The sequence below is a fragment of the Heliconius melpomene genome, chromosome 3 (assembly GCF_056956725.1).
Source record: "Heliconius melpomene rosina isolate 202511_hmr_F chromosome 3, ASM5695672v1, whole genome shotgun sequence".
Lineage (NCBI taxonomy): Eukaryota > Metazoa > Arthropoda > Insecta > Lepidoptera > Nymphalidae > Heliconius > Heliconius melpomene.
Genome location: NC_140391.1, coordinates 4633471 through 4652844, shown reverse-complemented (window position 1 = coordinate 4652844; position 19374 = coordinate 4633471). Strand labels below are relative to the sequence as shown.

Here is a 19374-nt window from a genome sequence, read left to right as displayed (position 1 = left end):
TTATTGTTTTGAATCGATGTTTTATATTTAAAATTCTGTTAAACAGTAAAAAGTACATTTAATAATAATAAACACGTACTTCTTAGTAAAAGAATATGATCATCAAAACTTCTATTACGTTTTCATAGTAACATTCAAATTGCTTGCTAACATTTAAATGTTTAAATCTACTCCTACTTAGTACTTACGACTATCGATTACTATTAATGTTTGAGTAAAATATAATTTTTAAATGTGATGCTCTGAAGTTCCTTTTACTCGCAATTAAACTCTAAAACATTACGTAAGACCTTAAATAATGAATCATTGTTAAAGCAAGTTTCAGTAATTTAAGTTGAGTTTTATCCTGTACACTATTGTATTAATAACGTGTCACGAGGTGATTGGTTAGCTATTAGTAATAACTTATGTATTTGTCATATGCCAGTATGTATCGTAGGCTTTTACTTGGCTTAAAAAGAAACACAAGAACCGAATTTAAATCTATACTTTTTACAATTTTAGTTTAATAATCGGGGATCACCTCTAAAGGACGATAAAAATTAATGTAGCAAACTTAAAGCATAAAATATAATCAAACACGCCCCTTTTTTGAAAAGGATAAAATATATTATGGCAAACATTATAATTATATACATAGGTACATATATAATATAATACAATCTCATACGTGGCAAGATAAACAATATTTTTATTTAACCACTAAAATATTTAAAAAATAGATTTGTAAAAGTGTCATCTACATCTGTGAATAATTGTGATTCTGTTGTAGCTGCCATTGGCGTGCGAGTACGTTTTTATTTTATCTTTAGTAACTAGATGGCGCGCAGCTATAATCTTTAAATATATAAAAATACAATTGAAATATTTAAGTTTTTTTTTTCATTTTATGACCGCATCGGACTGATTTTAAAAATCTTTACCAACTCCATTCACTTTTATATCTATAAATTTTAGTTATACTCGTATATTAATTAGTTATATCATAATCCTGCTTACATTTATTACAACAAAGATTTATTTAAAAAAAGTGAGTGAATAAAGTAAAAAATATCAACAAAAAATGTTTGATTACGGTAGATATAAATATTTTTCTTTGGTTTTTTTTGTTGCTGTTGTTTTCATTACGACCTACGTTTAATTTGTAATCTATTGTATGTATCAGATTATTCTCTGGATGTAATACCAAGCTGTTAAATTCTGAAAAGATAAACCTCGTCGTTGAATGTTGGACAATGTAAAATTTATTTCGCACAGCGTGTTTCATATTCTTCATATTTTCGCCCTGAATTTTATTTCACCCGAGGGAAATAACAGAACTATGTTATTTCTCATTTGTCCGTGGAAATATTTTTAAATGATTATATTTTTCCTCGGTTTTATACTTTCAATTTAATTTAACAACTGTCATAGTTATTTTGACATTACTATTATTTTAAGTAAGTAATTAGTAACGTGATAATAATTATAAATGAATATCTTATTTAATATAACAATAATAAAAATTTTCTTATACTAAATTAACATACATATATTTGTAATTTATAAATAATTTATTCATTACAGTTACGTTTATGTTATTATTTTTATCGCTGCATCTCGAATATAACAAAGTAGGCAGAGGGAACCTGGAAATTAGTGCTAAGACACTCCGTGCCAATTAAAAGAATTTGGTTCTCCACTTTCCGCCTAATTCCGTAGCCATTGCTCAGAGGCAAAACTCATCGCAGAACGTCTCCTAATAGTTAGGGAGGCGAAGCAGCAAACTGTGGAGTCACTCGAGCGTCATGGAGACCTATTGGGTTGCGAAGCTTAGATGATAACAAGAAAAAAATGTCATATAAAAAATTTCGTTTCACCGGTGGGTTGAGGGGTTATAGATTTTCAAAAATGTAAAAAAAAACTGTTCCATGGACATATTCGAGCGCGTCAGATATTGATATCATCAATTGCCTACGTCTTCTTAAGCATGAAAATATGTTAATCTGACAGTTTCCGTGGTGGAGGTGGTCGTACGTAAGAGTTAAAAATGGCAAAAAAAAAAATATTATCGAGCGCGTCAGATTTTCTAAGGGGGTGTTAAGTGAACCTAAAAAAAAAGCTCTTATGTAATAATCTGACGATTTGGATGTGACGCAAGCTCGTAATCGTTGTTTGAAAATGCAAAAAAAAAATCGTCATCTTGAAATACTCGAGTGCGTCAGATTAAGATATATATGGTTCATCTTCATGCCCTAGACGTGATATCTCAAAATCAGACGATTATCTGAAGGGACTTGCTTAATCTGACAATTATTAATATTTTTTTAAACCAATACAAGAAACAAGTCAGCTTTACGTTGTATCCCGTACACAGCAGGGTAGGCAGAGGGAACCTAAGGTTAAGACACTCTGTTCCCCACTTTCTGCCAAATTTTGAAGGCATTGAGTGTTGAGTAGCAGCCAGCCCTCGACACCAGAGCGAAGAAATGGAAATTTCAATAAATATTTCATCTCCTGGAATGGAGATTGAACCCACAACCAGTCTGTTTTACTGTAACACTTTGTGCCACTGCGCCACGACTGGCCCCAATTTTTTTATTCATTGAAAGCAATCAATAGAAAAGCTCAAGAAATAGAATGTAACTAAAAGAATGTATGTTTGAAATAGAATACTTGTATTTATAAAAAAAAAGTACTAAGAAAATTTTTTTTTTCAAGTATTTTTTTTAATTTATCATCTTCATTGATGAGTTAGGGACCAATAAATAAAAAAAGAGTGCGATAGGAATAGAAATACGGTGAGAGGAATATATGCAATTCTTAGGTATATTAAACTTTATCAATCAATTTCTATTACTTCGGTTTGTGGAATTTGTCAGATTATATGTTTTTCGTAATCCTTGAATGATTCCCTTCAAAATAAAAAAAAAATTAGCCGCGCTCGAGAATGTCCAGATAACGTTTTTTTTTTACAACTTTGGAGCCCTCTCCCTCCTTTGCGTCACTCTCAAATTGTCAGATTAGTGGAATATACACGATTTAGCATGTAACTAACTTACCCTATCTTAATCTGACGCGCTCGAGAATGTCCGATGATCAATTTTTTTTTACTAATCTGATCCTTTATCCTAGACGCGCGGCTATACATAGGAAGCTCATATTTGGTGGAAGTACGTAACCGAGTACAAGGAATCCCCAGTATCTTAATCTGATGCGCTCGAATGACTCCACAAAGTCCCCTCTTCGCCGCCCCTACTATAAAGGACCATTTATGCTTACAGGTTTAAATATGTTGTAACACTGATAACTACTATACAGGTACAGCTACTTATATATATTATGTAAAATGTAAAGTGACACAATAGAAGATGAATATAATATTAATTTAAATAAGGTGACATATAAATGCTTAATTTAAGATTGAATCCGCGTTAAAACAATTTAATTACTTAATTGTTTTAGTGTGTATTTAATTAAGTATATCATATACTAATTTTAACTGAATACATTAAGAGTAAATACAAATGGTGATAATAGAAAACAAAAAAAAAAGAACAGTCGAAGAAAACATCCTTTTCTTACAGAAGTCGGTTAAAAACTAGTGACGTAAATAAAAATTTTGTATCATAAGAACGGAATAGGATATAACTCTTCCAGCAAAAGCGATCATCAGCCTCAAGTTGATGGAACAGACATTGGCTGATATTTTCATATTCCTCGATTCGACAAGCTGCATCATAGTTTCTACTTGTTCACGATAGACGTGGTCTAGAACAATATAAATATTAAATTATAATATATATATATTTTTTTGTTAGATGATCTGCGATCAGTCGATGACTATGAGCAGATTTTGGGAAGGTAAAATGTCTTGCCAGGGAGCTTCCCAATGGAAGCAACCTTTTTCAATGTCTGGAGTCTAGCTCTTGAATATCGTGTCGCTTTAAGCGCTTATGGTAGCTGATATTAAGTAGGTCAGATGCGAGGATATTAGGGTGATTCCTTAGCCGGTGTTTATATCTTTGAGCTGAGATCCTTATTTCATCTTTTACTGTGTTGATTATAATATGTAAACACAATTTACATTCTAGGTAGTTAAATATGAATAAGAATAACTACCACTAGATGTTTCTAGATATTTCTATACAGTGTGTATCGTTAAGTTATTATTTTGTTCATTAAATACTTGATATGAAATTCAGAAAACGAAAATATAATATTACGTAATTACAATAGGCCAAAAGCCTTAAAAAATCTTAAAGCTCACCTAAGTCTTGGTCAATTAAAACGTGTTGTAAAACTATTAACGTGTTCCTTCTTTCTTGTATGAAACTCTCACTCAATTTAGTTATGAGTATCGGCCGCAGGTTTATAAATATGTAATAGTAAATATCAGTTTTAACATCATCAGAGTTCTGGAATACAATACAATTGATATTATACTTGAATATACAATATTTTTTTTTTACATTTCGCTAGTATTCTAGCCTTTAGGTACGTGTTGTTTGGAGGGAATCAACCGCATCTACAGTCATACGTTTTTGCCCCTTTGCCACAACAATTATTATTATGTACTTATTAAATGATTCTTATATTATTTGGCCAAAACTTATGTTTTTCTCTGCGTTTTGTAGCAGGGTAGGCAGGGGGAACCTAGTGGTAAGATATCCCGTTCCCCATATTCTGCCGATTTCTGGAGGCATTGCGTGTTGAGTGGTGGGACTCAACGCCGCGCTTTGCCTCGACACCAGAGCGAAGAAATGGAAATATTCATTTAAATAAATATTTTTAGTACCTATTTATTAATGTGCGTACATGCATACGACTACAGCACTTGAGGTAGTGTTATCTTAAAGATAGTTTCCTATACTCAAACCGTTATTGCCAATAAATAAGATGGATGAGACAAGTTGAAATAAATATTTTCTAGGAGAACCTTTTTTACTATTTAGTACTTCTGTATATAAATAAATAAAGATTGTGGTTACAGTGGATTGTTTTATAAATTTCTTACTAACATTTAAATTTCAATACAAAATATTTTTTATGTAATAATAAAAAACTTACTTTTAACGTTGGAGATATTGATCTACATATGACTAGTAGAGTTGATAAAAACCAGGAGTTGTACATAAATAGTATCTGCAAATGTGTATATACTAAATTACTACTAAGTATTACTTTCCAGATTGCAATTAATTTAAAAAGATTATAATTTCATCAAAAATCAAATCAAATCACCTTTACACTGTATCCCGCAACAACAGGGAAGGCAGAGGTTCCACATTTTCTACCGAATTTTGAAAGTATTGCGAGTTCAGTAACGAAATAAAAATATTAAATATTTAACTTCCTCAAGTGGGTCTCGAACCCACGACCTATGGCATTTACAGTCCCATGATTGTGCCCCTGCATCACGACTGACAGAGACTAGCTCCATACTTTTGAATATTGCGAACAATATGATTAAAAATAATATTAAAAAAAAAAACCTGCTGGGCGTATATCTTGTTGAAAATATAAATGCAGTCGGAAATTTTATCATATATTTGCATGAGTTCAAACCAACAATAGCTGTTATTACTGAATGTGTTCACTGAATTACTGAGCATTTTCTGAAATAACAATGCCAGTGATTAAAATATACCTAAAGCTATGATGAAAAGAAAAAAAAGGAGTAAGAATTGCAATATTTCTATCTAGGCTATAGATATATAGGTGGAAAAATTAGTTTTTTCACTTACCTTCAATAAATTCGTTGTTATATCATTTTTTATAATTAATTTCTTTGATTCTGATAGTTTAGAAGCCTTAATTGAAAGAATAACATTAAAATTCACGAGTTGAGTATAAATAATAACAAGAAAGAAAACACAATTCACGCCTTGCAACATAACAAACAAAAAGGTTGTATACGTTAAGAGGCTGGACAATTGAAATGTGTTAAAAAGAGGTGTCGAGAGTACCAAATTAACAGCTACGAATAATAAAAAAAATACGAAACGTCGTCGTTTCGTAAATAATTGTTTTTCATCCATTGCAAAATGGCTATCTATATCATCGATTGAGGTGATAAGATTTATATAACACGTACTTTTCCCGAAAGAGAGCACGAAAATGTCATAGCTTAGTTCAATATTTTGCAGGATGGTAAAAGTTTTAGATAGCATAGTCAAAGGAATGTCTGCTGCGGTCATTCCCCATGTCTGTTGACGTATAATAACTGTTGCCGTAGTATACAGAATTATTGTAAATAAACAGTGTATCTTACTAAAAACACCGTTTCTTTTAATACCTCTCTTAGAATATACAAAAGCGTGCATGGCGACGATCGATGTGAAATATAATAAAGGTTTATATGCATATGCTATGGAGCAAGAATTCAGTATTTTCTTCTTTTTAATATTATGTAAGATAACCGTAAAAGCGTTTCTCTTTACTGGTGAAACGACATCGAACTTAGGTGGTGGAATTGTAAAATCAGTTGTGTACAGCATATTGGCACGCGGTTACAATACAAAATCAAAATAGATTTACTTTATTTAAATACAGCCAATGAATTTAATAACCCTAATGTTATTAAAAACAACAATAATAACTTTAATTACAAATATTAAATTCAATACATTTAATATGATTCCGATGTCGATGTTTTGATTAACAGTTCTATGAATCTGATAAGGCTAATTTAATTTTAATTGAGGTTATTATTTATTAGAAGTTTTATGTGCATGTTTCACAAATATTTAATTCTCTATGAATTAATCTATTTTTAAAAAAGGGTAGTATTGTATATATACTGTTGTGAGAAAATGGACTACTGGTAATTGAAAACATGGTTTTATCATTTTCTTTAACTATCAAATATTATTAAGTAGCTATCTTATGTTACCTTTAAAACATAACCATTTACCCATATATGGGAATGACTATGTTATATGCTATAATATGCTATAATATATAAATTATACTACAAGAAAAATAGTTACATTTATTGCAAATATGGGTATTTCGGCAATTGGCAACGTTAATTGAGCAAAATAGTATATTACATTATTATCTATACTAATATAATAAAGCGGAAGAGTTTGTTTGTTTGTTTGTTTGAACGCTAAGATCTCTGGATCTACTGGTCCGATTTACTATGTTTTTGTTTTGTATGAAAGCTGCATTCTTCAGAAGTGCTATAGGCTATATAACATTACATTACACATATATACTAATATATTAAAATACTTTCTAATTTGACATGCAATTTATTCTGCCATGTTAATAACAACCGTCGTCGCTACGCGACCGCGTTCGTTACCGCGTCATTTTGATATTCATCCTTATGAAAATAAATATAATAGTCACTTTTAGCATTTTATCTAGATTGAAATTATATTTCTATAGAAAATATATTCTTATATTTCAAGCAGGCGTAGCCGCGTCCGGGTCCGCTAGTCTATTATAATTAATGACCGATATCAATTTTACAGATACCATCTAATTATTGTATTGTTTTAATTTTACACTTGAATAAACGTATGGTCCGGTTAGTTCAATGATATATATTTCAATTCATAATATTTGAAACCGATAAGGGACGATTTAGTATAATATATTGGGTAAAATTACGAATATTTAGAAAATTTTAGTATTATATTTTGTTACCACTTGCTAAATTCGAAAGTAACTCTGTCTGTCTGTCTGTCTGTCTGTCTGTCTTCCACGCAATCAGGGCCAAACCGCTAACTTACTTGTGATAAAACACTCATATAGAGATACTTGAGGGTCTCGGGATGAACTATGTAGGATACTTTTTTTCCCATATTTGTAATATTATCGACATATACCAATATATTAAAATACTTATTAATTTGACATGTAATTTATTCTGCCATGTTAATAACAACCGTCGCTAAGCGACCGTTGCTAAGCAACGATTTGCAAAGTTTGTTGTTAGAAAACGTCACCCAAAATAAGCTTGCTTAACGCATCTCTCTATTGAAAACTGAAAATAATTTCATAAATATTCGTTTAGTTCAAGCGGGCGTAGCCGCGTCCTGGCCCACTAGTCATTTTATATATATGTATGTTAGAGTATGTAGAGTATGCCGTTGGGACTATATATTACGTTGCGACATTCCATAGAGACTTGAATATATCATCCAACATAAAATAGATATGTGAGTACTACTTAATCATAAGTATATATACTATATACTTCAAGTCTATTGTATACTATTCTAGAAGTCCTCGTGTTGCTTTTGTCTTTAATACAACACTAAGAAATTATATTCTATTAGTTTATTATTTGTCAATTTAATATGTTTTATTAATTTATTTCAGAAGTATTTAAATTTTTAGATTTAGTTTAAGATTAAACCAAAATTTTTACTTATATTTATATGAAACTAGCGGCCCGCTCGCGGTTTCACCCGCTTGAACTATGTTATTTTTAATTTCTGTCTCCATGACTACGTCCTATAAGTGACGTCCATGGAAAATTTGAGACTCCTAGCATTTGTAGTAACGAAGTTGGATGTTGGATGTTGGTTGTTGTTGGATGGGTGCAAGAACAAATGTCGAATCATGAACATTTTGTTTTTTTCAAACTTAACAGCAAAAGCGAAAATGTTTTAAAATTTAATCGGCTAAAAAAATATTTTTTTATTAAAAACCATCGTATTAACAGTCGATAGTCAACTTTTTCAACTTTTAAACAATGGTGTCTATATATAAATCAAAAGACTTAAAGAAATTATAATCTCCATATTATTTTCACGTAAAACAATTAATATACACTAGCATGAGACTCCCCATCATATATCTAAATGTTTAGAAAGCGAAGAACAGAGGTACAGCTTATTCACAATACACTACCCAATATATAAGAGATGGTGAAACGAGAAAACATGAAATATATTATATGTATCTATATACCTAAACTATACAAGTAAGCCGTTCCACAGATAATTAATTATATTTACATGATGCTTACGCTTAGCTAGTTTTAATTAAACTTCATCTATGTTAAACTTGTGTTTCCTTTTGCAGGTTATCCTAAAATAAAAATAAAAAATAGATTTTAAAGACAGTTTATGGAGAGGAAATATTTAGGGAAGAAGAATCGTTATAATTTTCTAAGCCATGTTGAAAATTTAAGAAAAAAATGAGAAAATAAAGGATCATATTTTTTTTATAAGTTTAGCAATAATTAATTTAGCAAAAATAAGTTATTTGGCTAGAAAATTATGAGAATAAATGAAAATTAGGCTTAGTGTTTAGTAAGAACTAGAGTCAACTAATAGTGAAAGCTTCTTTGTATTTTAAAAAGAAAAATAAATAATAAAAGATAAACAATGATACTTACCAGACACATAGCCACCGACCCACAAACCTATCACTACTATAACAATAATGATGGCAATAACTATCACGCAAGTAATTATTTGACATATCAAATTGCATATACAACTGAAAAAGAAAACATTTTGTTTGTAGCTTTATTCTTTATTCCGGAAACCTAGTGCTAATACACTACGTTTCTATTAAGAAACTTCCGTTCCTGAATGTCTGCAATATTCTGGACGCAATGCGTGTTGAATGGGGGAACTCGACGCCCCTTTTTGCTTCATTATCAAAGCTAGGAAATGAAAATATTAAATATATAATTTACTCGCGTGGGAATCGAACCCATAACTTCTCTGGTTGTCTACTTCACACAATGTTTGATGTGTAAATTAAAAAAAATGGCCTAAAGGAATCTTTTAAAATAACTGCTCTAGTGCAGTAGAGTATGCAAAATATACGTGTTAAGTAAGTACCTACTTATCTTTTGTATAAAACAACAGATAGGATTTATCAATTAGCTAAAAAATATGTCAGTAATAATAATAATAATAACTTATTCTCACCACATAATTCCAATTTCTTATTTAGATTTATTAATTATTAATATAAACGAGTACTCCTGCTGAAACCAGTCACTTGTGTATCCAGCTATTTGAATGGGAAGAGGAGCACTTATTACAAAAACTATCATAAGTTTTCAATATGCCGTTTGATTATATGTCTATATGTTATATGTTAGTGGGTACAAAGAAAGCAATGATAAACTCTACTATGTTATATTATGATTCCTTTTGTATTGCCAATGAAGAGTCAAGTATCAACTATAACTAGATTATACAGGAATTACCTAGTTGGATATAAGAGCTTACATGAATAACAATCTATACAAAAAAATTAAATATTTCGCAGTGGGTCTATAATTGAGATGGTTGTGGGTTCGATCCCCACTCGGGGATTCATCTTCATTTCTCCGTTCTGGTACAATGCACGCCATAGAGTTCCGCAATACCTCCGAAATTGGGAGAAAAATGAGAAATCATTGTACTAATTTGCTTTTGCTTATCCTGCTATGCGGGAAAAGGCGAGAAGGGGAGAAAATCAACAATTGAACTGAAGAAGTATCACAATCAGATTTTTTTATTTTTCCGAATTTTATTTAGTAATTTTAATATTTTTTATGTAAATAATATTTAAGTATATCATTATCAATTTAAGTACAAGTATGTATTATCGTCACTGGAAAAATCAATATAGATACACACAGATAAAATTATATTTTGCGGAAGATAGCAGTAAGTATATCAGCTCATATATATGTGAGTCATACATGAATTTTAACGAAGGTATCAAATATATTAATCTTCATTTATATAATTATTGATGTATATCTTTAAAACTACATATTAAAAAAGAGGGATAAGTAAAAAGCAGCCATAAATAGGTCAGTTTTTTAATCTATTTATTTATATACGTCGTCTCTCTCTGCCTAGCCTGTTACTCGCGGGATACAGCGTGGAGCTAACAAAAATGTTTGTAAATAAATAAATAAAATAGTGATATGTGGAAACGACTATATCTATGGCTATATTTAATATTTATGATATCAATATTAAGGTAATAAAATCGATAAATACCTGTAGACTGTTAATTAATCCTACATTTATTTATTTTATTTATCCCTTAGATATATTATTTGAATTAAATTTAAAAGTCGTATTTACTGAAATAACAATCCCTTTCGTCTGACATATGTCAACTGCGTCTATATTATTTTATTATTTTTTTAATGTGTATTAACTTTTACAAAATATTATTTTTTTATATTTAATTAACAGTAAATTTTAAACATAACTATGTAACAAATATAATTATATTTTACATTATAGATAACTAAGATTAAGATTGTTAGAATTGTTGAAAAATAATTAAATTAAATTTATTTTTTCTATACTTTAATATTTTCGAAAGAAATTATAATATACTTGTATAAATATCAATTGATGTTGAGAATTAAAAGATGAAAACAATGATGAAAATATATTTAATAAACTAATAAATAATTAATTAATGTAACAAACATTCTGTAAGTTATTTGGCCAGAGAATTATTGAACTAATCTAAAACTGGACCAAGAGTTTAGTGAGTAGAGTCACTTGAGTTAACTAACATTTTCTATATCAAGTCTTGTCTTTCAAGCAGAAATATTAATAATATATAATAGATGTATTATAATAGTACTTACTCTAGATATGTGTGACCATGGAGCCATAACGATAACACTAATATAACAATAAAGAAAATAATAAGTATCAGGCAACAAACTATTTGATATGTCAAAGTCCATTTACAACTGAAAAAGAAAATATTTATAATTGTGTATATTTATCTTTTTTATTACCGGTCAATTTCCTTCGTGTGTTTTCCATACAACGTGACATTGGCGAAATGAATTGTGCTCAACTGGCACGCTCGAAACGCGATATATATCGAGAAATCAATCAATCAAGAAAATATTTTTTTGTAGCTTTATGCTCTATCTCGCACATAGCATGGTAGGCTAGGGATCTTGGGAACCTAGTGTTAGGACAATTCTTTCCCCATTAAGAAATTTCTGTTCCCACTACCGAATTCTGAAGAGCTCAACGCCGCCTCGTTACCAGAGCGAGGAAAAGAAAATTTAAAATATTTCATTTACTCGTGCGGGAATTGAAAAAACTTGCCGCGTTTACTGTCGTACGCTTGTGTCCCAACTCTACAACTGGGCTTTAAATATCACATTTCTTGAAACTATTGAATTAAACCTAAAAATGTAAAAAAAAATGTATGTATTCTCTCCTTCCCTTCGTCACACAGTGTTGCTGATGCATGAAATACAAAAGCAAAAGTTTTGAGGAATCTTTTGAAATAACTGTTCCAACGCATGTACAATGAAGACTCGTAGTAATAATAATAATAACTTATTCTCACCACATAATTCCAGTTTCCTATTTAGATTTAATAATTATTAATAGAAACTAGTACTTCGCCTGAAACCAGTCACTTATCAGTATATGGCTATCTGGATGGGAAGAGGAGAGATTACAAAAACTATTCCGTTAGAGTGTTATACTATGTACATAGTTTACAAAGAAAACGAAAATAAATTTGACTATGTTATATTATATATTTTGTATTGCCAATGTAGAGTCAAGTATCAACTATAACTAGATTATACAGGAATTACCCAGATGTACATAAGGGCTTACATGAATAACAACCTATAGAAATATTTAAATATTTTGCAGTGGGTATGGGTTCAATCCCCATTCGGGGCAATAAGTTATCTTCATTTTCCCGATCTGGTATACATGCAATGCCTTCCGAATTCAGCGGAAAGTGGGGAACGGAGTGTGATAACACTATGTTCCCTCTGCCTACACTGCTGTCAAACTGTCCACTCGAGTCAAAGCGCGGCGTTGAGTTCCCAGAACTGACTCAAAACACAAGGAAAGTGAGGAGAAGTCTCTTAACATTGGGCTCCTTTTGCTTAGCCTGTTACTTGCGGGATACAGCGTGATGCTAACCAAAAATTTATTTCAATAAATAAATAAAATAGTGATATGTGGAAACTTCTATATCCATGGTAAGGTAATGAAATCGATAAATACCTGTAAAGTGTTAATTAACCATACATTTATTTTATTTGTCCCTTACGCTATTATTTTAATTAAATTAAAAAGCTGTATTTACTGAAATATTAATCCCCTTCGTCTGACATGTGTCAACTGCATCTATTTTATTTAATTATTCGTTTCATGTTACAAAATATTGTTTTAATTATTTAAAGTAAATTTTAAATATAATTATGTAACAAATAAAATTGTATTTTATATTATACCTGAGATTAAAATTGTTAGAATTTTTAAAAAAATAATTTAATTATTTCTTCTAGATTTTAATATTTTCGAACGAAACAGAAGTTTAATGTTTAAACAGAAGTTTAATTATGTCACTGTATAAGTTTACATGCCAGTATAATCTAAACCAGGGCTTCTTAAACTTTTGTCATTCACGACCCCATTTATGATTGCGAGTTTTTTAACGACCCCTCATACAAATATAAAAGAAAAATAAATTAATATTTTTTGATGATTTATTTATTAGGTAACAATATACATATACATATGAAAATATATAGTTTTAGAATTCGTTTTGAAACATACAAAAATGCGCGTGTCTAGACGCTGCAAGTCCACTGTATTCCGCCAACTCTAGTGATGTTATAAAATGGTATATATAAATATTTGACATTAAAATCTCTCGCGACCCCAGAATTTTGCTACGCGACCCCTTTTGGGGTCGCGACCCATAGTTTAAGAAACCCTGATCTAAACTTTATTAATTACCCATTAATAATTTTAAATGGATTACATATTAATGTAAGCTTTTTGTTTGTTTCTGCTTATAGTTTCATCAGTTCATAATATTCTACAAATAGTAAAAAAAATACGAATGAGATAAAGCAGTCAAGCCTTTTTTTATGTTTCACTGCAAAAATATTTTGACTCTGTCATCTCAAATTTAGGCTATAAAAAATATCATAATTTTTTCGAACATCTCTTTTAACTAATTATAACAGGGTTTTATTAAAGTATATAATAGTCTTAATTAATTGTAATAAAAACGGAGAATGAATATAAAATAAATGTATTAGAAATTGGATATGATCGCAGGTGACTAGTAAATAAAACGAATATAAAAATTAAATTATTTTTTTTATTTAAAAAAATTACATGCTAAGAAATAAATAACGACATATACTTTATATAAAATTTTAAATACTTCATAAGTTTCATGAAATCTCTTAAATGAGGAGGTATGTAGGTTTATTGTAAAATGTTTAAAATTTGTAATTACTTTTTGTCGATACTGATATTGACATATGTAAAATTAATCTTTTTTGTAAAACTTTAATATAAAAATATTTTTGTATATAAAATATTTATATTTACAATACATAAATGCTATTATATTGAACACTAAAATATTTTTGAATTTAAATTATTTTTATTATCTTTGGACTAATTTGTATGAATTTGTAAGGATATTATACAAGCATTGTAAGATAATCATTATTTTTTCTTTTTATATAACAATCACTTACAACGAGAACTTCTTTCAAATGTACTTTTGTAAAATCCTTACTTTTGTTAATACATGCTGGTAAATCTTAAGATTTACTAGTGAAATCTAAGATTTACCTATATATGGGCTTTTAAAGTAACATCTATACTGTTTTTTTATAAATAATTTAACAAATAATCTAAGTAAAGTTATGTATTATGCCATCACGACTCTATTTATTATTTATTTGTGTATCAGTTGTCAGAACTCTCCGTCAGTTACCTCCTACGCCCAATCTCATCGCATGTCGTACTGAATTTGATATATCTGACGTCGGGGTGTTGCTCTGTAGAAAATAAATAGAAAAAAAATTATAGTCAAAATTAATATAAAGGATTTCATATGGTCTTTGGTGCTCGACTTACTGCATGAGAAGTTTCGACACTTAAGTAATTTGGTTAAGTTGATTTGTTTTTTTTTAATATAAGTCCATTATTCCACAACGGAAAAACTGTGATTAAAAACGACATGGTTGCGGATTGCTAATCAGGGAAAATAAATTTTTAATTTTTGCTTTGGAAAGTAGAAAACGAAGGAGTATCTTAACTCTACTTTCTCCCTGCCTAACCTAATATAAGCTTAATAAAAAATGAAGCTAGAAATTATTACTGAATGATAGGTCCTTCATTTAACTAAATAATAATTACCTCTGATACAAAGATGACGCCCGTCGCCCACAGTATAATTAGAACAATAGCAATTATGAATAGAAGTGATATAGCCAAACTGATGAGTTTGCATAATAAACTGCATACACAAGACAAACTGAAACAAAAAATAGGTTCTATAATTAATATTATCTAACATATATATTATATCTATGCGGCGTTTAGTTCCGCCTCAATAATTCTTTGGTAAGTGGAGAAGGGAGTGTCCTTATCTCTGGATTTCGTCTGCCTACCCTGCTATATATGAAAAAGAATTTTCTATTTCCTTTTTAACTAGGCTCTTGTTTTTTGAGAAACTATCATTGAAAACATTTGCTATACATACATACTTTTGGCTATAATAAACTACTATAAAAAACGTATTCAAAATCTGCTTTAGATTTTGATTTTCCAAGATAATTTTACTTTCATGGATAAACAAATTCACATTCTTCGAATTCGTATATTTCAATGGAAAAATGAGTCACTGATTTAAAATATCTTATAAAAAAAATATTTTGAAATATCTTATTACTTGATCCATTATAAGATTAAAAAATACACAAATTTAAGAAATATTAGTAATCAAACTGATAAAAAGAAATCTAAAAAAATATGATAAACAAAAATGATTTTACAGGGATATTGTATTGAAAATAAAGTAATCTATGAAAAGTAATCAGATATCAAGTTTGCTGGCGTGATAACAATATAGGTGTGTTGATACAATAAGTATACAAAAAATATTGAGGTTTTTGTATTTTTTGGGTTTAATAATAAAAAGTTTTCTTTTGTTTTGGTTGGTCTCTAATTCTATCGTTTTTTGTATTATTTATATATTTAAAGATGAATTAGTATCTATACATGTAAAGAAGTAAGCCTATAAATATGTAGACGATGATATCTATTAAAATCTAAGTAGATGACAGCTAAATTCTGAATAGGACTTAGCTGTCATGTTATAGCTGAAAAACAGCTAATAATTGTCTTTAATAGATACAATACTTTCATTTGAACGTGAAAATAGAACTATTTATCATGAGATAAAGAAATTTTATCAAATTTCATGTAAACGAAGATTATAAGAAAACGTGACTGACGTATAAAACAATCGTATCGTATCATAATTAAATTTTAATGGTGATTAAAGCATTTTAAATGTATAGCTTTCGATAAAACAATATTGTTTATTCGCTGTCGCTAACAAAAGTGTACAAGACATTTTTAATACTTTTAATTTATATGTTTTAAAAATAAAATATGCCTTAATGATTAATAGTACAAATGTCATCTAAATACTTATAAAAAGTCGTAGTAAAAGTTATAGTAATAGTAAAAGTAAAGAAAGTAAAGTTATAGTATATATATTTATGTTTGCTCGGAGAAATTTAGTAGAGAAACTGCCTGTTTGGTTCAATCAATGAATTTTAATTGAACCTAATACTTTCTTTTTAATTAAGTGAAATTGAAGTATTAGTAATATATAGTACATGTATAATATGTAATTATAATATTAAGAGAAATTATAGATATTTATAAATACATATTTTTTTGTCTATAGTTCAGACCTTACGCTTTCAGTTATTAGTATATAAATATTCTCAAATTAAATCGATATAATTTTCTGATATAGTAATTGGCCTCTACCTACATCATTATTCTATTAGTGATTTTCTACACAGGAAGGAAGCCAACTGACTTAACTACTTAGGAAGGATTTTTGCCTTTTCCTCCTTAACGATTCGAGGATACGGTTTCTTATTTTTATTACATTGAATTATTTTTTTATTTTGATATTTAAAACAACTTGAAAGAGCTAAATAAATATTAATCTATATTATTTTAAAGTATAATAATATTTTTAAAAATGACTTTGAAAATGTCAAATACTAAAATTTTTATTCCTTACCACATGTAAAAAAGTTAAATTTTACTGCAAATTAAAGACGAAATTTTAGTAAGATAAAAAAAAATCCATTATACTTTTTTAACGACTCAAGTTATTTGAAACTTAGGATAACAACCACAATTTGATCCTTTTTTTATCTTTTAATATAAAATATAATAAATATAATCCATACCCATTAATATACCCATTACCTATTTTTCATTTGTTTTTTCTTGTATCTGTTTTATGTTTGAGTTAATTTATGTTTGTTTTTTGTCTTGTGCTTAAGTTATTTATGGTGTAATAAAGTATTAAATAAATAAATCAATAAGTAATAAATAATATAATAAATAAACCATAGCTTAATAATTATTATAAGGGAACCTTATACAGATGCATAAAATAATGCAATTCCACAGCTCACACTTAAGTAATAATTCGCGGTCCAGTGCCGGAGAACACGTCGTGCTCAAGGTGAACGAAAGAGATAGTAAGCAAATCTTATATATTTATTCTTATTCTACTCTTAAATTTGATCTAGAATTGCTATACTAACACGTTTAACACGTTAAAATAAGAAGAATTCTTTAAGTATAATACAGTTTTATATAATTCTTATTTATGTTAAAAAAGTATTAATAAATATGAAACTTACCACATTTTTATTTGTTTTCTTTGTCACGTGCGGTCACTTATACTGTTAACAAGATACTAAAGTTGTGGACATTGGAAATGGTTACCGTGATTAGATAAGGTTATTCGAAAAATCTATCAAAATTTATATTATAAATGTTTTCTAAAAGACGGTGTAAGTAAGGAATTGTTGTTTTCAGAAATGTGTAAATTTGGACTTATATATTGCTATTTTATAGTATGGTATAGCTTGTTAATTTCGTTTATTTAGTAAAATGGATTAATAATAGAAAATATTTATTTAGCATATACAATATTATCCTGCTGTCTACGGGATACAGCGTGATGCTGAAAAAAGTGTTAATGTAACAAGTATTATTGTATAATTTGAATGTCCAATAATTTATTATGAATTAAATTATTGGAATTCTTGGCATTTTTCAATTAAATGTCGTTTGACCCGAGGTTTTCTATATTTCAAATATATTTTTTAGATTTTTGCGTTTTTAATATTTTTTCTAAAAAATATCTATATTCAAGGTATATGTATAAAAATTTTGTATATTCAAGGTCGGGGAGAAATTATATCTTAGTCTATAATAATATACCTATAATGTATTTATGAAATAGATAAGATAACATTGCAATTAGTTATATATATATTAGAATTCGAAGAATTTGAAATTAGTCATAGGCCAGCATATTAGTAATCACAAAAAAGATAAATGATTCATAAATGATAGATTTTAAAATTAAATTACAAAAGAATTAATAATATTACACAAATCTGGTAATATTTTTACATTTATAATGATTTCTAGTAAATTATCTTTTTATATTTGACAAATTTTTGAACATTTAAGGCTTAGTTGACTAAAATTACCATTAGTCATTATTACTTAATTATTTTTAAAATCGTTATATTTTCCTATGTTCTTTCATTAGACTTTCATACCAAACTTTTTACTTTCTTGACGATAATAATCATTAATTAGCAGTTTTCATTATCAATTTTATTATTATTTTTTTTTTATGCGACAGTCTACCTTGATACCACTTTGTTATTTTTTTATCTTCACACATCTTTAGAATTTTGGAGGGTAAGCAGACTATGTAGACAAAACTAAGTTTTGAAACACTTCATTTCCAATAGTCCCGAAATTAACTAACCATTTATATTATTTACCTATTTATTTATATTATTTAACTATTTATATTATTTAAATCTATAATTTAGATGAGTTCTGGTACTCGAGACAAACCTTCGTGGTTTTTCGTAGTGCCTTCATCAATGTAAAAATATATTTGTATGGATATTTGATAGTAATAAATAAAAAAAATAACTATATCGTAGAGATAGCTAAATTCGCAACATATTCTAAAAAACAATTACTTATGTAGAATAGAAAGCCATAATAAATACATCCAGAAATTTGCAAAAGGTTTACGAAAATATACCTTCCAACGAACGTATAACGATTGTCGTGGTGCAATGCGGTGCTGCGTTACTTACTAACATTTCTTATTGCTAGAGCTAGAGGTTGTGAACCCGAAAACCGGCGAACATTTGGATAAATCCTAATGATTCTGGTTAAGATAGCAAGGTGTTTAGCTTATGCTGTACAGCAAGCAATCTGGAAAATATAAAAGAAATGATAGAAGAAAATACAAGTATTTATGTATGTCCACTTTCTGTAAAATGATTGAGGTAGCGTGTTGAGT

General features: G+C 28.6%; 1 protein-coding gene and 2 long non-coding RNA genes across 4 annotated transcripts; all 3 read right to left on the bottom strand.

Moving 5' to 3' along the window:
• Positions 1 to 24: 24 nt before the first annotated feature.
• LOC146539908 (uncharacterized) lies at positions 25 to 6593 on the bottom strand. The gene is made up of 5 exons (XM_085208015.1): positions 5727 to 6593; positions 5475 to 5597; positions 5050 to 5124; positions 4250 to 4397; positions 25 to 3750 (listed from the first exon to the last, which is right to left on the bottom strand). Exons 1-5 carry the CDS (start codon positions 6477 to 6479, stop codon positions 3581 to 3583), a joined length of 1269 nt encoding a protein of 422 aa, XP_085064141.1. The 5' UTR covers positions 6480 to 6593; the 3' UTR covers positions 25 to 3580.
• Positions 6594 to 8536: 1943 nt separating this feature from the next.
• On the bottom strand, positions 8537 to 12983 carry LOC146539907 (uncharacterized). Of its 2 annotated transcripts, XR_014879487.1 has the most exons (5): positions 12969 to 12983; positions 11564 to 11671; positions 9885 to 9969; positions 9341 to 9444; positions 8537 to 9030 (listed from the first exon to the last, which is right to left on the bottom strand). It is a non-coding gene; the product is annotated as an uncharacterized LOC146539907 (long non-coding RNA). The 2 variants fall into 2 exon arrangements; XR_014879486.1 differs by lacking the exons at positions 9885 to 9969; positions 11564 to 11671; positions 12969 to 12983 and adding an exon at positions 12289 to 12352.
• A 1639-nt stretch (positions 12984 to 14622) lies between these two features.
• Positions 14623 to 17778, bottom strand: LOC146539906 (uncharacterized). Its single transcript, XR_014879466.1, has 3 exons — positions 17675 to 17778; positions 15132 to 15249; positions 14623 to 14770 (listed from the first exon to the last, which is right to left on the bottom strand). It is a non-coding gene; the product is annotated as an uncharacterized LOC146539906 (long non-coding RNA).
• Positions 17779 to 19374: the final 1596 nt, after the last annotated feature.

Coding starts and splice junctions, on each gene's coding strand:
- LOC146539908 (XM_085208015.1), bottom strand. CDS start 6,479: ATGCTGTACACAACTGATTTTACAATTCCACCACCTAAGTTCGATGTC. Junction 5,125..5,474: donor ACAAGATATACGCCCAGCAG/GTTTTTTTTTTT, acceptor ACACATTTGCAG/ATACTATTTATGTACAACTC. Junction 4,398..5,049: donor CAATATCTCCAACGTTAAAA/GTAAGTTTTTTA, acceptor ATTGTATTCCAG/AACTCTGATGATGTTAAAAC.